Genomic DNA, 25,489 nt, shown 5'->3' with positions numbered 1-25,489 from the left:
GTAAATGTTTTCAAGCATCTCTGTTTAAAACCCTTTTTGATTGGGGCACCTGGGCGGCTCCGTTGGTTAAGCATCGACTTTGGCTCAGATCATGATCTCATGGCTGGCGAGTTCGAGCCCTGCATTGGGCTCTGTGCTGACAGCTCAGAGCCTGGAGCCTGCTTTGGATTCTGTCTCCCTCCCTCTGCCCCTCCCCGACTTGTGCACACGCGCTCTCTCTCTCTCCACCCCCCAAATATAAATAAACATTAAAAAAAAAATTAAACCCTTTCTTGATTAACAAAATGTGGTGCACAAACACAATGGAATATTATTCCACCCTAAAAAGGAAGGAAATTCTGACACACGAGACAATATGAACGAACCTTGAGGACATTGTGCTAAGTGAAATAAGCCAGACACAGAAGGACAGATACCGTATGATTCCACTTATATGCAGTACTGAGTAGTCAAATCCATAAGAGACGGAAAGTAGAATGGTGGTTGCCAGGGGCTGGAGGAGGAGTAGGTTGGGGAACTCTTGTTTAACAGGTGGGGAGTTTAGTTGTGCAAGATGGAAAGAGTTCTGGAGATGCACAATGCTGTGAACATATTTAACACTACTGAACTGTGCATTTAAAAGAGGTTAACATTGGGGCGCCTGGGTGGCTCAGTCGGTTAAGTGTCTGACTTCAGCTCAGGTCATGATCTCACAGCTCGTGGGTTCGAGCCCAGTGTCGGGCTCTGTGCTGACAGCTCAGAGCCTGAAGCTTGCTTCAGATTCTGTGTCTCCCTCTCTCTCTGCCCCTCCCCTGCTCATGCTCTCTCTCTCTCAAAAATAAACAAACATTAAAAAAATAAGGGTGGCTGGGGCGCCTGGGTGGCTCAGTCGGTTAAGCGGCCGACTCCAGCTCAGGTCATGATCTCGCGTTCCGTGAGTTTGAGCCCCGCGTCGGGCTCTGTGAGCCTGGAGCCTGTTTCAGATTCTGTGTCTCCCTCTCTCTGACCCTCCCCTGTTCATGCTCTGTCTCTCCCTGTCTCAAAAATAAATAAAACGTTAAAAAAAATTAAAAAAAAATAAGGGTGGTTAACATATCATAAGCTTGATGTGTGATTTACCACCACTTAAAAAAAAAGTTTGGAAACTGTTAGTTTTGACAATAGTTACTATTATATGGTTTATCCTGCATATTTTCTGTTAGGAATCAGGGATTATATGTGTTGATTAGCAATCTAAGTAATGGACGTTATGAAATTCTGTCATTAACACATGCACATTGATTTTTTGTGTGAAATGTATATAAAACATATATATATATATATGTATGTATAGGTACATATATATGTATAGGTAAATAAACTTTTTGGACACTATATTCTTCTCCAGTTACCATTCCCTCTCCTGTCTTTCATGGTCAGTCAATGTCGATTTTAAGTTGTAGCACGTTTGTGCTCATGCCTTAGCATCTCTCCTGGTCTTTCCTGCCTCCTTTACCTGGCACGATAGCCCTCTGCAGGCAGAGTGTGTGTGTCGGGACTCCTCGAGCTCTCTCCTGTCTCAGCACGGTACCATGCCTACGAACGGTGCTCTCATCTCTGGCTGACACCCCTGAGTGCCTGAAATCTTACATTTCCTCGTAGTCTTTCATAATAACAAATATTTATTGAGTTGTAGTGGAAGGTGAATAAAAATAGCGTGTGCCTTCAAGGAGCTTGAGTTCTAATCCTACTTCTGCCATTTACAAGGATGATTCAGTGCTGTTCTAATAAGGAGGATTACATTTGCAAGTAATTATAGAGGAGCTAAGAGTGAAAAAAGTGCTAAGGTATGAAATGCCAGCCACTCCACGATGCATTTTGCATATTTCTTACGGACACGGCAGGTCTCCTGTAGGAAAACAGCAGATTAGGGTGGGATGGTGGGTTGGGGCAGTGGCATGGATTGCCTTGGATGTTGGAAGAGTGTGACTGATTACACAGGCTGGTGGGAAGCAGAGGGCTGATCAGAGCTGGGTTTCAAGAATGTTAATCTGGCAGCTGTATGGACCTGGAGAAGGAGCTCACTGGAGACCAGGAGTGGTAAGGAGTCTATTACACATGCACAGATAAGAAGTAATGAGAGCTTGCTCAGATGGTGGCAAAGACAGACCACGAGGAAAAGGCACTGGGAGGAAAAAAAAAAAAAAAGTCTGCCTTGGTGGTTAAAGATAATTGGATGCAGGGGAGAAGTCAAAGCTAACTGTACTGGGCTTTGTCATTAACACAAATAGGAAATTAGGAGTGGTTTGGGGGAGGAAAATGATTAATTTTACCTTGGATATTGTATTAATTATCTAGGGCTGTAGAATTTAGCAGCTTAAATGACAAACATAATATCACACACATTTTCTGAGAGTCAGGGGTCCAGGAGTAGCTTAGCTGGATGGTTCTTGCTTAGCTCCTCTTAGGAGGTTGGAGTCAAGATGCTGGCCAGGGCTACAGTTCCTCTGAAGGCTTGCCTGGGGCTGGCAGGTTAGTTTCCAAAATATCTCACTCACAGAGCCATTGGCTGGAGGCTGTGGTTCCTTGCTGGCCATTGGCAGGGGGCCTCCATGATACTGCTTGAGTGTCCTCACACTATGGCGGCTAATTTCCCCTGGAATGATTGATCCAAGGGAGCCAGCCAGGAAGAGACCTCAGTGCTTTTTATGACCTAGTCATGGAAGCTACATATCATCCCTTCTGCCATAATTTATTCATTAAAAATGAGTCATTGGGGTGCCTGGGTGGCTTGGTCACTTAAGCCTCTGGCTCTTGGTTTCCTCTCGGGTCATGATCTCTCAGTTCATGGGTTCGAGCCCCACATCGAGCTCCGTGCCGGCAGTGCAGAGCCTGCTTGGGATTCTCTCTCTCCCCCCACCCCTCTCTGCCCCTCTCCCACTCACACTGTCTCTGTCTCTCTCAAGTCAATAAGCTTTAAAAAAAAGAGTCACAAATCTAGCACATACTCAAGGGGAGGTTAGACTCCACCTTTTGAAGGGAGGAATGTTGAAGAATTTGTGGACATGTTTTAAAACCACCATACGTATATTGTTTTGAGGACAAATGAAATGGGCATTCATTTTTTTTAAATTTTTTTTTTTTTAACGTTTATTTATTTTTGAGACAGAGAGAGACAGAGCATGAACGGGGGAGGGTCAGAGAGAGGGAGACACAGAATCTGAAACAGGCTCCAGGCTCTGAGCTATCAGCATAGAGCCTGATGCGGGGCTTGAACTCACGGACCTCGAGATCACGACCTGAGCTGAAGTCGGGCGCTTAACCGACTGAGCCACCCAGGCGCCCCTGAAATGGGCATTCAAGTGAAAAGGTCAGGAGAAAGTAGATGGAGATGGAGAGCTTCTCCAGGCAAGTTTGTTTACTTCACGATCTCTCTCAACCAGTCTAGTTATTAGTGGTCGTTGTTCCCCTTCCCAGATTATATTATTCCAATTATCCTAGTATTTTTTTAAAGTTTATTTTTATTTATTTTGAGAGAGACAGAGGGCAAGCGGTGGGGGGGGGGCGGGGGGGGTGGGGGGCGAGTGGGGGGGGGGCGGGTGGGGGGGGGGGTGGGGACAGAATCCCAAGCAGGCTCTGTGCTATCAGCACAGTGTCCATGCGGGGCTCAAACTCACAAACGTGAGATCATGACCTGAGCTGAAGTTAAGAGTCGGATGCTTAAATGACTGAGCCACCCAGGCCCCCCTATTCTAAGCTTTTATTATTAAAGGTTTCCATTTGGAATTGTATTTTTTTGTGTCTTTCCACCAAAGCTTCTTGTGAAAACTTTTGAACTTCAAGAAGAGGTGGAAGACTGGTATAATGAATGTCCACCATCTAGACTCAGTAACTGTTAACGTTTTTACTTGGTTTCTATATCCGATTTAGCCATCCAAATATTTTATTTCTAAACTATTTAGTGGGTGGCGTTCTCTTGTAAAGAAGAGCTTGCCCTCAACTGTGGCATAAACTATGGATCCTCTCAAAAAGTCAGGGTACAGGTTTAATTTCTTTCCCTTAATTACTACTTTTCAGAGTGAGGGACTGATGTAACAATCACTTGCAATGGTAGCTGATGATTCTTTTTTCCCTTTTTCTGGATTCATAGTCCAAAGGTAAAGCATGAGTTCTCTCTGTATAATGCCCAATATCTGTGGAGATTGTGCCATTTTGCATTCCCACCAACAACGTCAGAGAAAGTCTCTGTTTTTCCACAGCCTCGCCAGGGAGGGGAGGTCAAACATTGGAATTTTTGCCAAACGTGATAAGTGAGAAATGGTGTCTTGGTGTAGTTTTAATCTTTATGAATGGAATTGAGCATCTTTCTTTGCATTTGAAGGGCCATTTGCCTTCCCTTTTCTGTGTTCAGTGTCTTTTGCCTGTTTAAAGAATTTTTTTTTAGTCTTTTTTTCACTTTAAAGTTCTCTATATACTAGGGAAATTAGCTCCCTATTTCTTTTAATTTTTTAATGTTTATTCATTTTTGAGAGACAGAGCAAGTGAAAGCAGGGGAGGGGCAGAGAGAGAGGGAGACACAGAATCTGAAGGCTCCAGGCTCTGAGCTGTCAGCCCAGAGCCCGATGCAGGGCCCGAACCCATGAATTGCAAGATCATGACCTGAGACGAAGTCAGACACCTAACGCACTGAGCCACCCAGGCGCCCTGAACCCATTATTTCTGATAGAAGTTGAGAGTTTTTCCCCCGCCCCCCCCCCCCCCATTTGTCATTAGGCTTTTGGCTTTGCTTACGGTGTTTTTATGATGTACAAAGATTTACTTTTCTCTCCTGAATTTATTGGTCATCTTTTTATTGCCTGTGGATTTTAAGCCATAGTGAAGGTTTTTCCCACACCCATGTTATAAAGCAATTTTTCTGTGCTTACCTCTAGCACCTGTGTGGTCCCCTCTCCTTCTCCTCACTCCTGGTTGCCTTTCTCTTTTAACATTTGGATCTCTGAACCCTTTGGAGTTGATTCTGGCATGTGTTCTTTTTCCAATGGCAATTCTACTGTCCAATGTTTTCTTTGTGATGTAAACTATCAGAGACCTTTACCATATGCCAACTTTCCAAAAACTTTTGAGTTTTTGAATTTTCTATTTTGGCATTTTCTATTCTGTTATGTAGCAGCCTGCGGCCGATCAGGGGGTTGAAACTATAGGTTTCAACAGAGAATTTTTCTTTTAAAAATTTTCTAACATTTATTTATTTTTGAGACACAGAGACAGAGCATGAGCAGGGGAGGGGCAGAGAGAGAGGGAGACACAGAATCTGAAGCAGGCGTCAGGCCCTGAGCTGTCACCGCAGAGCCAGGTGCGGGGCTCGAACTCATGAACTGCGAGATCATGACCTGAGCCTAACTCGGGCGCTTAACCGACTGCGTCACCAAGGCGCCCCCAACAGAGGAGGATTAATATAAAGAATAACTATGATAAGAGATTAAATATAATAAGTAACTCTATGCGGTTCCGTAGGGGTAAGGGAGAGCACCCAAGGAAGAACCAATTTGGAGGGGTTCAGATCTCTTCAGGAAGGGTGGGTGGGCCGCTAACCAGGGTGCAGTGGGGGGGCCGGGGGGGGGGCGATCAGCAGCCCGTTGAGTGGTTGTGCCCTGGGAGTCTGGATGGCTGCGCAGGACAGAAGGCCTTTACAGCATGCAGGTAGCAGGAGGTGAGGAGGTTTGTACAAGGAACGACTTCTTTGTGACTCCTCAGGCCACAGTCTGGACAGGTGACTGTGGAAAGGACCCGCCACAGGGCCAGTCTCCCCTGGTTGTTCTCACCCTCATACTGCCGCCCTCTGCCCGTGTCAGAAGTCACAGCAGCTTCTTGCTCCTGCGGTGTCCGTGCAGCGCCCTCTACTGAGAAAGGTTAGCATTGTGCTCACTTTAAACAGGTTAAGCGACTCGAGCGCTTACCATGGGCCATACACTGAACCTGAGAAGCGATAAATTAATAATTGACACGAGTGCAGTGGCCTGTCTGTTCCTTGTGTTTATTACTGGTGACTGATTCATTGTGTGTTTGAATGTCTGTTAATGCTATCCAGGCCCATTGACCTGCTCTTTCGAGGTTTCTTGGCAATTCTCGTTTATTTTTCGATAAGAATTTTTAAATAAACTTACCTAGTTCCAGAAGGGGGAAAAAAAACCCTTGGCATTTTAATTTAATCCTGCATTTTTTAATTTTTAGAAGTATTTTATAATAAATTCTTGTGGTTAAAAAAATTCTTGGAGCTAGCAACAACAAAAGTGATAAAAAAGTGAATAAAGTAGCAAATGAGAGTTCCTGCCCCCTGAGGTTAGTATTTTTTTGTCTGTCTTTCAGGATGTGTTTCTAAGCTGTGTGTGTGTAAGTAAGAAATATGTGTGAACATTTTGAATAGTTAGGCCTATAGCTCTAATTTAGAAATGTCTTCTGTTTTTCTCTACAGCCCCTGAGTCTTTGAGAACCTTATAATGTCCCTTTGTGCCTCTTCTCACAAAGAGTTTCCTCAGCTGTTACCGATTCAAGACATGGATATCAAAAACTCACCATCTAGCCTTAACTCTCCTGCCTCCTACAACTGCAGTCAATCCATCCTACCCCTGGAGCATGGCCCCATATATATACCGTCCTCCTATGTGGAGAGCCGCCATGAATATTCAGCCATGACGTTCTATAGCCCTACTGTGATGAATTACGGTATTCCCAGCAGTGCCAGTAACTCCGAAGGTGGACCTGGTCGACAGACCACAAGCCCAAATGTGTTGTGGCCAACCCCTGGACACCTCTCTCCCTTAGCGATCCATTGCCAGTCGTCGCTTCTGTATGCAGAACCTCAAAAGAGTCCTTGGTGTGAAGCAAGGTCACTAGAACCCACCTTACCTGTACACAGGTAAGTCCAGTCTTTATTCTGAATTGTACTTCAGGGGCATTATTCAAATCACTTTATGATTTAGTGAGAAGAAAGATAGGCATTACTCCAGGTCTTTCTTCATCACATAGATTACTTAGAGCACCTAACACATATGTTCTGAATTCTAGAGTATCTATTCTGCTCTTCTAATCCTCATTTAAAAAGTAAGCTTGTAGATCTGGGTTCTGGGGAAAATTCACTATCATGACTACGGTTTTTAGACATTAGAGTTTGAAATAAAAAATCGCTTTTCTCTTGATGAAGTGACTTGGGTTTGAAAAAGAAATTTTTAGGGGTGCTTGGGGGGCTGTCGGTTGAACATCTGACTCTTGATTTCGGCTCAGGTCACGATCTCACAGTTCCCGGGATCGAACCCTGCATTGAGCTCTGCTCTGACAGAGCCTGCTTGGGATTTTCTCTCTCCCTCTCTCTCCCTCTGCCCCTCCCCTGTTTGCACACTCTCAAAAAATCAAAAAATAAAAAAAAGAAATTTTTACTTTCTTTTCAAGTTAGATCCTTCTTATCTTGTAGCGAAATCACAGTTGAGTGTTCATGGCACATTGTGTCCAAGAGAAAAGCAACTGGGGAAGTGTTACTGCTTCAATGAAATGGACTGGACACATGAAGCCTGAAAAGACAGGCAATGATTGGTACAAGTTTTTGACAGTGAACTAAAATAGCATTTCATAAAGATTGATGGGAAACTAAATGTAGACTTTAGTTGAAATTTCTTGAAGTTAAAAAGAGTATCTGTACTCTTAAATGCAAGGTAACGTGGGTTATTTCCATTTAATTTGTAATGTGTTTAATGATAATTACAGCTATGGAGGGAAGAGGTCGGGTAGGGAGAAGGATGAGGGGGAGATAAATTTCTAAAACAACCAAAGTATTAAGTTCTTGCATGTTGGATATTGAAATTTGTTACTTTCAAATGCTGTCCTAACACTTTGAGAAAGCTATGTTACACTGTAATTTTATTTTTCTCCTTTTAAAAATCTTTGTGGGTAAAAGAGAATATAAACATTGTAGATAACCTTTTTTTAATGTTTATTTCTGAGACAGAGGGAAACAGAGTGCGAGTGGGGGAGGGGCAGAGAGAGAGGGAGACACAGAATCCAAAGCAGGCTCCAGGCTCTGAGCTGTCAGAACAGAGCCCGACACGGGACTTGAACCCATGAACTGTAAGATCATGACCTGAGCCGAAGTCAGGAACTCAACCGACTGAGCCACCCAGGCGCCCCATGTAGACAACTCTTTTAAAGTCCTGTTTTTCACTCAGCCTTTAAGGGAAGAAATATTTTGTTTCTGATCATGAGATCTAATCAGAGTTCTAATATAGGGTAAATTAACCCGTAGTATAATTATCTTCGTTTATATCAAGATATAAATCTTAAATCTTATATCTTGATTGATATCAAGACATCAATTATATCTCTGACATTTCCTTTCCAAAAGAAACATGGCTTAGCACGATTAGGAACTAGCCAGGTATGCCTTTAGTGTCCGCTAATACTGCCTTCATGGGCTGTCCCTTCCTCTGTGGAAGCCACTGCCCTTCTCCCCAGCACTGCACACCTGCTTCCTTCAGAAACTTCTCTGAGGACCAGCGTGTGTGCACTTTCTCCCCCTCTCTTCTCCTTTCTCTCTTTTTCTTCTCCCTGCCTTTTCCTGTCTTTCCCTGCCCTTCCCGGCCCTTCTCCACCCTTCTCTACTCTTCCCTACCCCTTCTCTCTCTCTCTAAACCAGAGTATAGCGTTCACTTCGATGTAACTTAAAGTCTATCGGCTACTCCTCTTACAGTTATTTTCACTCTAGACCTTCATCTTAAATTGCAGAATGAAAGTTTTTGTTGCCCATTTAAATGGGAACTCTGAAGGCTATTTAGCACCACTTAGGAATGACTGATACTTGAAAATGGTTAGGTGAGATTAGGTCCATCCTTACAGTGTTGATGAATTAGCAGTTATGGAAGGCCACTGCACATCCTGCTTGTAGTTCAGACCTGTGGGTAAGACTTGTTCTGGTCACTTATTACACTCAGAGATGTGCAATCTGATGGCCACAACCAGCCGTCTATAGTTACTAGTGACCCTCAGCATTGCATGGATGGGCATAGACTCACCTAACTACCTTCAAACATCAGTCATTCCCAACAGTGTGACTCTTTCTAGATCTCATGATATCAGCAACAAAGGTCGTGCTTGATCAGATTTCCTGGAATTTATTTATTATGAGCTCTGGAGGGCAGAGGTAAATTAGGCAGTGTTCGTGCTATATTTTTTTTCTAAAGTCCATCTTTTCCCCTTAATGCTGTGTTACAATGAATATTTTTTTTGCCCCCAGAGAGACACTAAAAAGGAAGGCTAGTGGGAGCAGTTGTGCCAGCCCGGTTACTAGTCCAAGTTCGAAGAGAGATGCCCACTTCTGTGCGGTCTGCAGCGATTACGCATCTGGATATCACTATGGAGTCTGGTCGTGTGAAGGATGTAAGGCCTTTTTTAAAAGAAGCATTCAAGGTACAAGAGTATTGTTAGCTGCTTCTGTAGTTTTCCGCTTTTGCTTTCAAAGAACTCTGCAGATGACCTGGCAGAAGTTTCACCGTTGGCCTGTTTGGTACACAAAGTACAGCAGTTGAGAGGCTCGTGTGTGTTGGGGGATGGGGTGAATGGTGGAATAGGTTGTTTCAAGCATAGAGCCCCTTATCTTTAATTCTGGATCTCTACCCCAGAGCTCCAGAACTTGAACGGATCTCTTCCCACCATCACCCATCACCATTTTCTTGGGAAGAGAGGCCTAGTTACAACTCTCATGTATCTGTTACTGGTTTTTGATCTGTGGTTACCATTAGGTTTGTATGTAACATCTTATGCATATGGTAGTTTATGTTAAGTTGATGGTCTCTCTTTTTTTTAATGTTTTTTAAAATGTTTTATTTATTCTTGAGAGACAGAGAGACAGGGCATGAGTGGGGGAGGGGCAGAGAGAGAGGGAGACCTAGAATCTGAAGCAGGCTCCAGGCTCTGAGCTGTCAGCACAGAGCCCGATGCGGAGCTTGGTCTCACAAACTGTGAGATCATGACCTGAGCTGAAAGTCGGACTCAGCTTAACCGACTGAGCCACCCAGGTGCCCCTTAAGTTGATGGTCTCTTAAGTTTGAACCCATTCTTTACTCCTCCCTCCACTCCCCTCCCCTGCTGTGTTTTAAATCTACTGTGTCATACTTTACATCCTTTTATTTTGTGAATTCCTTGACTGGTTTTTATAGATATATTTAATGTTACTGCTTTTGTGCTTCCCACTTTTCTTACTTCTGCGTATGGTTACTTTCTTTTCCACTCAAAGAGTCCCCTTCAACATTTCTCATAGGGCTGCTTTAGTAGTCATGAATTCCTTTAACTTTTGTGTCTGGGAATCTCTCTCTAAGTTTATTTATTTTATTATTATTATTTTTTTTTTTTGAGAGAGAGAGAGAGAGACGTCGAGAGAGAGAGTAGGGGAGGGGCAGAGAGAGAGGGAGAGAGAGAGAGAGAGTCCCAGGCAGGTTCAGTACTGTCAGTGCAGAGCCTGATGCAGGACTCGAACTCACAAACCATGAGATCATGACCTGAGCCGAGATCGAAAGTCAGCTGCTTAACCGACTGGGCCACCCAGGTGTCTCACTTTTTCTCCCTTTCTATTCTGAATGACAGCCTTGCTGGATAGAGTCTTCTTGGTTGCAGGGTTTTTTTTTTTCTTTCTTTCAGCACTTTGAGTATATCATGCAGAGTTTCTGCTGAAAAATCAGTTAACAGCCTTATGGAGGTTTCTCTTTTATGTAACTGTTTTCTCTTGCTACTTTTAAAATTCTCTCTTTATCACTACTTTTTGCCATTTTAATTATTATGTGTCTTGGTGTGGCCCTCCTTGGGTTGATTTTGTTGGGGTCTCTGTGGGCCTCCTAGATCTGGATTTCTATTTCCTTCCCCAGATGCAGGAAGTTTTCAGCTATTATTTCTTCAAACAAAATTTCTGTCTCCTTTTCTCTTCCTTCTGGGATCCCTATAATTCAAATGTTATTATGCTTGATGATGTTGTTCAGTTCACTAAATCTAGTTTCATTCTTTATTTTTTTCTCTCCTATTCAGCTTGATTCCTCCCCATTACTCTGTCCTTCAGGTTGCTGATCCATTCTTCTGCTTCCTCTAGTCTGCTATTTATTCCCTCTAGTATGTGTGTGTGTGTGTTTTAAGTTTTTAATGTTTATTTATTTTTGAGAAAGAGAGAGAGGCAGAGGGAGAGAGAGGGAGACAGAATCCAAAGCAGGCTTCAGGCTCTGAGCTGTCAGCACAGAGCCCACATGGGGCTTGAACTTATGAACTGCGAGATCATGACATGAGCCGAAGTTGGATGCCTAACAGACTGAGTCACCCAGGTGTCCCAGCCTCTAGTGTATTTTTAATTTCAGCTATTGAATTTTTCATCTCTGATTGGTTCTTTTTTATGTTTTCTATTTCTTTGATAAGAGTTTTACTGAGGTCCTCTACTCTTTTCTCCAGTCCAATGAGTATCTTTATGACCATTACTTTAAATTCTCTATCAGGCATGTTACTTATCTCTGTTTTATTTAGGTCTCTTGCTATGATTTTATCCTCTTCTTTCATTTGAGACCTTATTCCTCTGTCTCCTCATTTTGTCTAACTCTCTGTGTCTATTTCTATGTGTCAGGAAAGTCTACGTCTCCTGCTCTTGAAAGTAGTGGCTTTATGAAGAAGAGGTCCTGTAGTGCCCTGCGGTGCAATGTCTTCTGTTCACCACACCTGGGTCTTCAAGGATGTCACCTCTGTGTGTTGTGTGCACCCACTATATAGTGGCCAAGGTGCTTTGGCAGTCCTGTTGTCTGTAATGGCTCTCTTTGCCTATTGTGGGCTGAGTTGGGTCCCTTTGTTGTTAGTGAGCCAATCTGGGGCCACCTTGGCTTGAATTGAGTCAGACCAGGCATTTGCCAGAGATGTGGTAGCACTGAACTACAGGGCACTTTTCATGAGTTGTCCTTTGAGAAGCTTTTGTTGGTGGGTGGGGCCAGCAGTTAAGACCAGATGTCTGCCTCCAACCCACTGCTGGGGCCACAATTGGACTGGTGTGGTGATCTTTCCCTCTCCCCAGGTCAGGAGTCACTTTGGAATGGTGCTGGCCCCTCTCAGGGCTGCTTGTACGCTGTCAGGCTGTGACACCTCTTTGGATGGGCTCTGGCCAAGGGCGTATTAGAGAGGGCAAGTCTGCAGGAGAACATGGGCCATGGCAGGCCTGCTGTTAGCAAGTTATATAGAGGGTATTGGGACTGTGCTGGTTTTTGCAGGTGTCTGTGTGTCTAGGCTGGGGTGTGGGGGAGGGGAATGGCTCCCCCACCAGCTCCTTTGTTCCTGGAACAATCTCCCAATGATTCCTTCCACTCTAGCACACACTCTGAGATTAGTAAACAATCTCCCTTTCATATACCCCAGGCATTTTTCAAATAGCTGCTTCTATGCTGTACTTCCATGGGGCTGTTTGTTGTGCTGTCTCTTTAAGGGCAGGGTCTCCATTTCCTGTTGCCTTCCCAGCTCTCTCAGAGTCAAGTGCGCTGATTTTTAAAGTTCCACCTGTTAAGCCCCCCTGATTGTAAGAACTCATGAAATTACCCCCCTCTGGTTTTCAAAGCCAGATGTTAATGGGGATTTGTCTTACCTGTGTGCATTCCCCATACTTGGGGTGCCTGGTATGATAGTCTGTTCTTCTCCCCTCTCCCAGCCAGTGGGTCCTTCCCCTGCTGTGGACAGTCCCACAGGTCTGTTTAGCTCCTGACTACCGTTCCACCCTTCCTACCCTCTTCATTGTGGCCTTTTCTCTACATTTATCTGTGGAGAGTCTGTTCTGACAGTCTTTGGGTCATTTTCTGTATTATTAACACAGACGTGGGTGTTATCTAGTTGTATCCTTGGGACAAGGTGAGCTTAGGATCCTCCTATTCCACCATCTACCCCAGAAATCCCTAGTTATAACCCTTGTGAAGAAAAAGCTTGGAAAAAATGTGCTTATTAGGAATTGCAAAGATTGTTTCTTCCTTTGACTTATGTTTAATATTTGGCATGTGTAAAAGTCATGATGGTAGGATGGCTCCTGACCAAATATAGAGAGGGTGAAGGGTACAATTTAGTAGTAAAGAGTTGCCTTCCTGTAGATCCCTTGAAATTCATCCTGCTGTATAGATGGCCACCTATTTTCCTGACTCCTCCATTCAGTAGCTCTATGACTTTACCTTCTAGTCTGTTTCTTCCTCTGTGAAATGGAGATACTTACAAAGTTATTCTAAAAATGAAATGGAGTTGGTTATGTGAAAATATTTGGTCATGTATAAACATTATGCAAATTTAGGATATTCTAGTTGTTTCCTATCTCTTCTACATTGAGATATCAACATCCTTTACCTTTTCTTTGTATTTTTCTTCTAATCCTAATCTCCTTTAAATCTACTTCCTTTAAAAGCTTCATAGTTGGGTGGATGAGGGCCCTCTGCCATTTCCAAACTTAATTTTTTCATTAAAAGAAGAAAGCATCACAGATAAAGAAAGCATATGTCATCGAATTATCAAAGCATAAATTGTATTGTTTGCTTATTTATAATTGCTTTTATACACCAAGCTTTTCATTCTGTATTTAATATATTTAGTGCTTAGATATTTTTATTTATGATAATTGCAGTAGATTATAAGGCCAGGTCCACTTCCCTATTATATAGTAAGAACAATTCAGATATCTAAAATTCAGAACTGAACTCTTGATATGATGACAGTTCTCTATCTTGTTGAGATTCCAGAATGTTATTCCTTAAGGAAATCTTGACCTAATACAACTAACTATATCCTTTGAAAAAGATCCTTTTTATTTGCTGTTGGGAAAAAAATCTCTACCTGAAATATCTTTGAACCCTTAGACTATGGCTGATTACAATAATAAGGGAGTTTCCTCTGCTTTCCATATATCATTCCTTCCCACCACATGGGTCAAGGAACTATTGGGAAAGGTGAAAGAAATGTCACATTGTAAGTGTGCAGAAGGGAAAGAGGTAGTGCTCTGTGCCCTTACAATTGCTTAATGTATAAATGATCATTTTTTTGGACTCCATATTTTTCACATCCCCTAATATAAAATGTGTTGCAGCAACCAAAAATGGACACTCAATTCTTTTTGTATATTGAATAAGAATGAAATGTATTTATCATATTATCATTATTCATGATAAACGCTCTCAACAAAGGAGGTTTAGAGCATATCTCATCGTAATAAAGACCATATTTGAAAAACCCACAGTTAACATCATGCTTGGTGGTGAAAAACTGAGAGCTTTTCTTCTAAGATCAGGAACAAGACAAGGATGTCCACTCTCCCCACTTTTATTCAATGTAGTACTGGAAGTCCTTGCTAAAGCAATCACACAAGAAAATAATAAAAAGCCTCCAAATTGGTAAGGAAAAAATAAAACTTTCACTACTTGCAGATGACATGATATTATACATAGAAAACCCAAAAGTCTCCACCAAAAACCATTAGAACTGATAAATAAAATAAATTCAGTAAAGTTGGGGATACAAAATTAATATACGGAAATGTGTTGTTTTTCTATACACTACTAAATAGCAGAAAGAGAAATTAAGAAAACCATTCCATTTACAACTGCACCAAAAATAATAAAATACCCAGGAATAAACTTAACCAAGAAGGTGAAAGACCGATACTCTGAAAACTATAAAACACTGATGAAAGAAATTGAAGATGACATGAACAAATGGAAAGAGATTCCATGCCGATGGACTGGAAGAACAAATATTGTTAAAGTGTCCATACTAACCAAAGTAATCAGTCGATTCCCTATCAAAATACCAACAGCATTTTTCATAGAACTAGAACAAATAACACTGAAATTTGTATGAAAGATCCTGAATAACAAAAGCAATCTTGAGAAAGGAGACCAAAGCTGGAGGTATCACAATGCCCGATTTCAAGATACATACTACATACCTATAGTAATCAAAACAGTGTGGTACTGGCACAAAAACAGACACACAGATTAATGGAACAGAATAGAGAACCCAGAAATAAACCCATGATTATAAGATCAATTAATCCTTGACAAAAGAGACAACAATGTACAACGGGGAGAGAACATTCTCCTCAATAAATGGTGCTGGGAAAACTGGACAGCTGCATGCAACAGAATGAAACTGGATCACTTGCTTACACCACATACAAAAATAAACTCAAAATGGATTAAAGACCTAATGTGTGTGAGACAGAAAACCATAAAACTCCTCGAAGAAAACATAGGCAGTAATCTGACATCAGCCTTAGCAACGTTTTTCTAGATATGTCTCCTGAGGCAAGGGAAACAAAAGCAAAAATAAACTATTGGGACTAGACCCAAATAATAAGGCTGTGCACAGTAAAGGAAACCATCAACAAAAGAAAAAGTCAGTCTGCTGAATGGGAGAAGGTATTTGCAATGATATATCCAATAAGTGGTTAATATCCAAAACATATATAGAACTTCTACAACTCAACACAAAAACAATAGTAATCCAATTGAAGAATGGGCAGAGAACTTAAATAGAAATTTTTCCAAAGAAGACATACAAATGGTCAATACACACATGAAAAGATATTCAGCAGCACTAATCATCAGGGAAATACAAATCAAAACCACAATCAGATATGGCTGAAATAAGTCAGTCAGAATGGCTAAAATTAACACACACACACACACACACACACACACAAGAAATAACAAGTGTAGAGAAAAGGGAACCATCATGTACTGTTGGTGAGAATATAAACTGGTGCAGCCATTGTGGAAAACAATATGGAGGTTCCTCAATACATTAAAAATGGAATTACCAAAAGATCTAATAATTCCACTATTGGATATTTAACCAAAGAAAACTAAAACTCTAATTCAAAAAGGGATAATGCACCCTGTGTTTATTGCAGCATTACTTACAATAGCCAAGATATGGTAGCAATCTAGATGTCCATCAATAGATGAATGGATGAAGAAGTTACACACACACACACACACACACACACACACACAGTGAGAGAGAGAGAGAAAGAGAGAGAGAGAGAGAGAGACAGAGAGAGAGAGAGAAATATTACTCAGCCATTAAAAAGGATGAGATCTTGCTATTTGTGACAACATGGATGGATCTAGAAGGTATAATGCTAAATGAAATAAGTCAGACATAGAAAGGCAAATACCATGTGATTTCACTTACATGTAGAATCTAAAAATAAAACAAATGAGCAAAGAAACAAAAAACCAGACTTTCAAATACAGAGAACAAACTGGTGGTTACCAGAAGGGGGTGTAGTGGGGGATGGGTGAAATAAAGGGAATGAAGAGGTACAAACTTCCAGTTATAAAATAGTCACAGATGGGGCGCCTGGGTGACTCAGTTAAGCATCCGACTCTTGATCTCACGGTTCATGAGTTTGAGCCCCATGTCAGGCTCTGTGCTGGCAGTGTGGAGCCTGCTTGGGATCCTCTCTCTCTCCTCTCTCTCTGCCCCTCCCCTGCTCATGCTCTCTCTTTCTCTCTCTCTCAAAATAAACTATTAAAAAAAGATCATTTTAAAGTAGTCACAGATGAAAAATATAGCATAGGGAATATAATCAATAATACTGTAATAATGTTGTAAGGTGACAGATGGCGACTACACTTACATGGCCGGCACTGAGTAGTGTACAGAATTGTTGAATCAAAATGTTATACACTTGAGCTTTTGTTTCCCAGCCATGCCTGTGGTCTTACCACAGCTTGTTTGTTCTGGATTCTAATTCTCTTTTATTCCCAAATAAACCAATCTTCCGGTTGGAAAAAAAAAAAAGTTATACACCTGAAACTAATATAGCATTGTATGTTAATTATACTTCAATAAAATAAAGCTAAAAAAAGGAAAAAAATTAAATGTATTTATCTTAGTCAATTTTCTTCACATTGTTTTATTAAATAACTTTATTTTCATTGATTTTTTTAAATATGGGAGGTTATTTTTTTAGTTGAATTTGAGATACAATTTACATATAATAAAATTCCCCTATTTTATTTGTATAGTTTTATGAATTTTGAAAATGCATGTGGTCATTTAACCACCACCATCATTAAGATATGGAATGTTGCCATCAGCCCAAAAAGTTCCCTTAGGCCCATTATGACCAATTGTCCCCCAACCTCCCAAGGCCCTGTAACCATCGATCTAGTTTCTGTCCCTATAGTTTTGCCTTTTGCTAGAATGCCCTATAATTGAATCGTAAAGTATATAATCATCTGTGTATCATTTCTTTCATTTATCATGATGCTTTTAGGATTTACCTGTGTTTCATGTACAGTAGTTCATTCCTCTTTGTTACTGGGGATTATTCCAGTATTTAGATGTCCCACAGGTTATGTATTCATCTGGGTTGTTTCCAGTATTAGGCTATTTTGAATGAAACTTCAGTGAATATTCATGCATCTTCCTTTCTCTAGACCTAAGTTTTTGTTTCTGTTGGGTAAATACCTAGGAGTAGAATTGCTGCTTGTATGATGAGTGTATGTTTAATTTTATAAGAACCTAACAAACTGCTTTCCAAAGTGGTTGAAACATTTTGTATTCTCAACAACAGACTATGAGACTTCCAGTTGGTCTACATCCTTGTAAAAACTTGATATTGTCAGCTATTGAGTATACAGTTGTGTCTCATTGTGGTTTTAATTTGTGTTTCCCTGATTAGTAATGATTTTGAGCATCTTTTCATGTGTTCATTGATTTTTTTTCTCTCTATATATAACCTATTAAGGTCTTTTATATACTAATGTTTTATTCTGTTCTATTGTCTAGTGCTTCATTCTTATAGAAGTACCACCACATTATTTTAACTATTATAGTTTTCTTTTTTTTTAGTATAATTTTATAATGCATTTTAATACAAGCCAGTATAAATATCTCCTGTTTTAAAAGTATTCTGGCTATTTTCCTTGGTTTATTCATACATAGGAATATTAAAATAATTTTATTAAGTGTCCTCCCATCCATAATGTTAAGAAAAGTGGAGACTTTGTTAAACCTAAGAATTATTTTGGAATAAATCTTTTTAATAGTCTTCACATCAAGAATATGTCTCCATTTATTTAGGTCTTTTATATCTCGTATACAGTTTTGTTACACACATATGTATATAATACATTTCTCAGAGGTATTTCTGTAAATTTCATTCTTTTGGGCTATTTCTTTTATGTCCATATATAATAGTAATACTATTCTATTCACTTTAATTTTGGTATTCATATGAACCTTTTATCATTGTCTTTTGAAAGTTAAAATCTTTTTGAGTGCCGCTCAAAGATCTTTAATTCTTTGTTTCTTACAGCTTTGGAGTCTGAGCTTTCAATGGGAAGCTCTGACAGCTGGTAGGTTATACAGCAGATTCCTTATCTTGGAGGCACATATTCCATTACTTGGGATTCATTTGGCCTTGAAGCCACAAAGGATGTCCTGAGGGAACAAAACACAAGGTTGATTCCTGCTGTTGAGGGATAAGCGTGCCAGGGAGGGTGCGGATGATAAACATTGCTCTATCGTTGAAGTGACAAAATCGGGAAGCTGAACTGAGCTTAAACTCAGATCTTCTGATCTCAGTCCAGTGCTGTCTCTCCCCTCTGTGCTATGGATATGAATGATGACAGGTATTCAGACTCAATAATTTTGTAGAGTATACAGATAACCTTTTATCTGTATACATTATAAAAAGCACATTTTCCTATACAGCTTTATATCTTTAAGAATTAGCTACCTATTTTGCTTTGAACTTTTCTGTCAGTTCTGTTAGTATAGAATAGCATGCCTCTCAGGTTGTTGCATGAAACAAGAAAACCATTTTATTTAATTTTGTTGGAGACGGAGAGAGAACGTGAGTGGAGGAGAGGGTTAGAGGGAAAGGGAGAGGGAGAATCTTAAGCAGGCTCCACACTCAGCACGGAGTCTGATGCAGGGCTCAATGTCACGACCGTGAGATCATGACCTGAGCTGAAATCAAGAGTTGGACGCTCAACCAACTGAGCCACCCAGGCGCCCTGAGAAAACCATTTTAATACGTGAGGTAGTTCGTATAGTTTAAGGACTTTTCTTCCCTTTTTTGCCAGAAGTGAATTCAATTACCCTGGCCTTCTTGTATAAGACATTTTCTAGGCTATTTTTATTTAGTGTGTTCATATTACTATGCTTTCTCATTGTTTTTAAGTAAAATGGTCTTTTAAAATGAGGTAAAAAAGTGAACCTTTCATTGTCCCTTAAATGCTTATTGTTATAAACCTCTATAAATCCAAAAAGGGTAACATCATGTATTATTCTTTGAGTTTTTAGAAGGTCCTTAAAAGATTGATACCTCTATGGAAAGTACTGTGTGGTTACATTTACCTTCTAGCCATAAAAGATTATGTTTTAGCGGACAATTGAAAATTTCTAATTGGGAATGTATCATGACTTTTAGCATATAATTTATTTTTGAATGTTTTAAGCGATCATAAAAGCAATAACAAGTAATTATCTGTTCCTTTAAAAAAAGATTTATACCATACCTCATATTGCCTCCTACTCTTGTGTGTGTGTGGAACCTGTAAATATGAGAGTTGCTTCCTTGGTTAGGTTACCTGATATGGCAAGTGGTGATGGGGGAGTCTTGTGATTATGCTATAATTATGTAAGACTCCATCATACTGGAGTGGAGAGACATGTGGGAAGTCAGAGATATGCCCCCCTGCCCCCCCCCCCCCCAGCCCAGCCTGGAAGAAAGCAGACATCATGCTGTGAACTGCTTTTGGGCAGGGAAGTGGTTCCTCTATGTGTTGTCAACAGCATCCTGCTGACAGCCAGCAAGAAAATGAGAACTTCAGCCCCACAGCTGCAAATGGCTGATTCTGCAAACACCTTATATGAGCTTGGAAGGGGATGCTGAGCTTCATATGAAACCACAGCCCAGCCAACACCTTGATTGCAGCCTTTTGAAACCCTGACTAGAGTAAGCTGTGCCTGGATTCTTGACTTGTGGAAATGAGATAAGTGGGTTTGGTTTTAAGTGTGTAAGTTTGTAGAAATTTATTACGCATCACAGAATACTAAAACCATAACCTTAAGATGATTCAACTGAAGTTACATGTTTTCTTTTGTAGAATGGGGATGATAGCTCTTTCTAGGGAAGTTATGGGATTCAATGAAATGTTGATAAAGTATCTGGGAATCAGTACGTTGTCAGAATGTTGGTGAGCCAGGCTTCCTGTGTGTGGCCGGGATGAAGGTCGCTTGAGAGGGCGTTTGCATCTCTTCGAGAGCTGTACAGTCTCTGCCGTTGCTGCTACCCCAGGCTGGTTCAGGAAATGGTGGTAAAGCCACAGGCAACTGAATTTCAATTTGTGTTTGGTTGAACAAGTGTTACTGGAATCTACCTAAAGTGGGAGAGAATTATAAAATTCGATTTTGGTGTAATCGTGGAACAATGTCTTTTTGCTCTAGGGGTCGGGTAGGGTGCATCTATTTCACAAGGCTCAGCTCTGAACTCTGGGTGGAGTTCAGTCTGCACATTTCCTTATTCTCCTTGGACCAGCAACTACCCGAGGCATTTCCTTTTTTTCAAAGGGCCTCTTCTTGGCTCCAGCGGCCAAGCCAGACTGTTGGAATATCCCATCTACTTGCATACTATTGGCTAAACCAAGTTTCATGGCCACACTCAACGTTAGTTGGTAGGCGAGCACACTTTGGCTGCTCTAGTGCACTGCAGGGTCACAGGGCCGCTGGAGGCAGTGGCAACTGAGAACAATAACCACAGCCAGCCTCAAGTGGCAGTTTTTTTGGTTCTTCAGTTTGCTAATTTCATTATCCCCTTAGTGATTAGTTTCGCTCTCTTATTTGACTATGAATTCCCATAAGGGGCGCCTGGGTGGCTCAGTGGGTTGAGCGGCTGACTTTGGCTCAGGTCATGATCTCACAGCTTGTGGGTTTGAGCTCTGGGTCCGGCTCTGTGCGAACAACTCAGAACCTGGAGCCTGCTTTGGATTCTGTGTCTCCCTCTCTCTCTCTGCCCCTCCCCCTCTCACGCGCTGTCTCAAAAATAAATAAACATTTTAAAAAGTAAAAAAAAAATCATGTTAAATCCCAAAGAGGGATATGTATAAAAGAATGTAAGCAATTGAATTTGGTGACCTGATACACAAGTACTATCCTTGCGGTGTTCTGTGATTTGCAGAACCAATTTCAGACGACTGTCTTACTTTCCATGTCCAAAGGAGAATATTTCAGCTTTGCACAGTGGCAGAATTGTAGCCAATGAGGTGTATCTGAGGCACGATTATTGCTAATTGAAACCAAAGGAGAATATTTCTAATGTATCTCTTGAGAATTCTAAAAACATGCAGAGAATAGCCTATTGGTCAAAGAGTAGGATATGGAGATATTCCTGGATTTTCTATACTCACTAATAAGGTGCTTATGACGCTGAACTTTGGCCTTTGTACCTATACCTATCGTTAAGAAGATGCCCCCTACCTCTCAGCCGGGTAGCATTATGGTGTTGTTGACCAGGAAGACATGTAATCAAAATATTGTAACAATAGCCTGCCTTTTTGGTTTTGTTTTGTTTTGTTTTGTTTTGTTTTTTCCTCCGTTGTAGGACATAACGATTATATTTGCCCAGCGACAAATCAGTGCACGATAGATAAGAACAGGCGCAAAAGCTGCCAGGCCTGCCGACTTCGGAAGTGCTATGAGGTCGGGATGGTGAAGTGTGGTGAGTGTTCGCTTCCTGTTTCATTTCATCGTATGGGGGGGCGTGCCGATGGCTCTTTCAAACAGGACAGGTGGGGGAACTGGGGACATGTAGCCTGGATGGGAGGAGAGTTAGGACTTGGTAATTATCATCAAGTATTTGTACGCTGCCACATTGGAGGGGGCATTGATGTATTCCCTGTAGCTGCCGAGGACAGAGCTGAGATGAACAGGAACGAGTCACAGGAGGCACATTTTGGCCCAATATAGGGAAGAACTTTCTACAGCTCAGGTGGTCTGACGACACAGTAGACTGCTGCTGGGTTTAGGGAGCTCTAGAAACCAAAGTGCTCAAATGGGCTGGATGACCATCTGCCCGAGGCCTTGCAAAGTCTAAGGATGAAGTTCAGATAAATGTCCACAGTCAAAGCTGTGACAGAAAAGTAGAGTATCTTGTGGGTTACTTGGAGAGCTATGGGAAAGATTCATGCCTAGCCCTGTATTAGCTTTCTAGAAAAGGCACATATAGGTGTCAGAAACATGATAGAACCATGGAAAGCACACAGAACGTAGATTCTGTTGTATGATGATATCTATGTATGCATATATGCGTATAAACATACGTATGTGTGTGTATACACACATACATGTATACGTACATGAAGAAGAAAGAAAAATGGGCACATTAGTATAACATCTGACAGTAATGCGTACCTCCTGCTCTCTCCACCTGGCTAACTTTTGATTCCCTGTCTGTACACACTTGCATGTATATGTACTCACAGCAGCTCTGCCCGAGTTTTCCTGTTATTCTCTAGTCAGTATTTTGCCTGTGGTTAGTTGTAATTTCTCTATTTAAAAAATTTAAAACAAAAGTCTCTTTTCACCCTGACAGTCTCTTAGGAGCTCTGCCTTTTGAATATTCTCTCTTTTTTTGTATTTGCTATGATATAGGACCTTTAATTTCAATATTTATAATTTCTCATCTTTTACATAGACTTTTATATATATATATATAGACTTTTATATATATATATATATAAATGTATATATACACATATACACATATACATGTACACATATGTGTATATATACATATATATGTGTATAAATATATATATACACATTTATATATACATGTATAAATGTATATGTGTGTGTGTGTGTGTATAAATTTATTGTTTAATTCACTTCCAAGTTAGTTAGCATATAGTGTGCAACAATGATTTCAGGAGTAGATTCCTTAATGCCCCTTACCCACTTAGCCCATCCCCCCCTACCACAACCCCTCCAGTAACCCTCTGTTCTCTATGTTTAAGAGTCTCTTATGTTTTGTCCCCCTCCCTGTTTTTATATTCTTTTTGCTTCCCTTCCCTTATGTTCATCTGCTTAGTATCTTAAATTCCTCACATGAGTGAAGTCATATGATATTTGTCCTTCTCTGACTAATTTCACAGCATAATACCCTTCAGTTCCATCCACATAGTTGCAAATGGCAAGATTTCATTCTTTTTGATTGCCAAGTAATACTCCATTATGTGTGTGTACACACACACACACATACACACACACACACACACACACACACACACACACACACACACACATATATATATATATATATATATATATATATATATACCACATCTTCTTTATCTGTTCATCTGTCGATGGACATTTGGGCTCTTTCCATACTTTGGCTATTGCCAACAGTACTGCTACAAACATGGGGGTGCATGTGTCCCTTCAAAACAGCACACCTGTATCCCTTGGATAAATGCCTAGTAGTGCAATTGCTCGGTCATAGGGTAGTGCTATTTTTAATTTTTTGAGGAACCTCCATACTGTTTTCCAGAGTGGCTGTACCAGTTTGCATTCCCACCAGCAGTGCAAAAGAGATCTTCTTTCTGTGCCAACATCTGTTGTTGCTTGAGTTGTTAATGTTAGCTATTCTGACAGGTATGAGGTGGTATCTCATTGTGGTTTTGATTTCTATTTCCCTGATGGTGAGTGGTGTTGAGCATTTTATGTGTCTGTTCGCCATCTGGATGTCTTATTTGGAGAAGTGTCTATTCATGTCTTTTGCCCATTTATTCGCTGGATTATTTGTTTTTTGGGTGTTGAGTTTGATAAGTTCTTTATAGATTTTGGATACTAACCCTTTATCTGATATGTCCTTTGCAAATATCTTCTTCCATTCCATTATTGCCTTTTAGTTTTGCTGATTTTTTCCTTTGCTGTGCAGAAGCTTTTTATTTTGATGAGGTCCCAATAGTTCATTTTTGCTTTTGTTTCCCTTGCCTCTGGAGATATGTTGAGTAAGAAGTTGCTGCAGCTGAGGTCAAAGAGGTTTTTGCCTGCTTTCTCCTCTAGGATTTTGATGGCTTCCTGTCTTACATTGAGGTCTTTCATCCATTTTGATTTTATTTTTGGGTACGGTATAAGAAAGTGGTCCAGGTTCATTCTTCTGCATGTCGCTGTCCAGTTTTCCCAGCACCATTTGCTGAAGAGACTGTCTTTATTCCATTGGATATTCTTTCCTGCTTTGTCGAAGATTAGTTGGTCATACGTTTGTGGATCCATTTCTGGCTTCTCTGTTCTGTTCCATTGATCTGAGTGTCTGTTTTTGTGCCAGTACCACACTGTCTTGATGATTACAGCTTTGTAATACATCCTGAAGTCTGGGAGTGTGATGCCTCCAGCTTCAGTTTTCTTTTTCAAGATTGCTTTGGCTATTCGGGGTCTCTTCTGGTTCCATGCAAATTGAAGGATTGTTTGTTTTAGCTCTGTGGGGAATGCTGATATTATTTTGATAGGGATTGCTTTTTCTTTTTCTTTCTGTATGTAACAGATAAGGCACCTCATCTGGCTATATTATAGTAGAGCAGAAGTCCTCTTATTTGATCACACTTCTCTGGCTTTATAATCACTGATGTTTCCTGTTTTCTTTGTAAGACACCCTGCCAATGCCCATGAGCTCCCCGTGTGTATTGGTTACTCTTTAAAACGTTCAAGCATTTCTGTTCCCACCACTTTAGTTATAGCCTTATCAGTAACCAGTAGACTTTTTCCAAAACCTATTTCTACTCATTGTAACTGTCAAATTATGTAATTTAATTAGAATTTATACAAACATGAGGGGCGCCTGGGTGGCTCAGTCGGTTGAGCATCCGACTTCAGCTCAGGTCACGATCTCGCGGTCGTGAGTTCGAGTCCCGCGTCGGGCTCTGGGCTGATGGCTCAGAGCCTGGAGCCTGCTTCCGATTCTGTGTCTCCCTCTCTCTCTGCCCCTTCCCCGTTCATGCTCTGTTTCTCTCTGTCTCAAAAATAAATAAACATTAAAAAAAAAAAAAGAATTTATACAAACATGAAATATGAGTAGGAAAAGATATCATTTCTGTGAAAGCTTTGAATACAACCGTAAAGGAGGGACACCAGGCTGGCTCAGACGGTAGAGCATGTGACTCTTGATCTCAGGGTCGTAAGTTCAAGCCCCACATTGGGTGTAGCACTTACAGTAAAACAGCAACAACAACAACAACTGTAAAAGACTAGTAGCTGTTGAGTTAGGTATGAATGAGATTGTGGCGGGGGGCGGAAATCATAAACCTAGAAAAATTCTGAATTTGGATTGCTTTATGAGTGCCTAAGTTCTTGCTCCGTTGTAAAGAAGTGGAAATTGGAAATTCAGAGGCTGTGCATCGTGGATATGGTTTATGTAGGAAAGTTACTTGTGATTTAATTGGCAGATGTGCTTAAGGAGAAAGATTTGGTCCTCTGACAAAAGATT

At 40.9% G+C, this 25,489-nt stretch overlaps 1 protein-coding gene and 1 pseudogene across 1 annotated transcript in view; both read left to right on the top strand.

Moving 5' to 3' along the window:
• The window catches only part of ESR2 (estrogen receptor 2), a 73,129-nt gene that overhangs the window by 7,323 nt on the left and 40,317 nt on the right, over positions 1-25,489 (top strand). Inside the window, exons 3-5 of the mRNA XM_078448173.2 lie at positions 6,431-6,874; positions 9,239-9,411; positions 21,605-21,721. Coding sequence (XP_078304299.2) covers positions 6,456-6,874; positions 9,239-9,411; positions 21,605-21,721 — 709 coding nt within the window. The 5' untranslated portion in view covers positions 6,431-6,455. The remainder of the gene's footprint in view (positions 1-6,430; positions 6,875-9,238; positions 9,412-21,604; positions 21,722-25,489) is intronic.
• LOC132670462 (U4 spliceosomal RNA) lies at positions 21,233-21,420 on the top strand (annotated as a pseudogene).

Source organism: Panthera onca, chromosome B3 (genome assembly GCF_046562875.1).
Source record: "Panthera onca isolate mPanOnc1 chromosome B3, mPanOnc1 haplotype 2, whole genome shotgun sequence".
Classification (NCBI taxonomy): Eukaryota; Metazoa; Chordata; class Mammalia; order Carnivora; family Felidae; genus Panthera; species Panthera onca.
The sequence above is the reverse complement of the archived record's forward strand: the minus strand, read 5'-3'. Positions and strand labels throughout refer to the sequence as shown.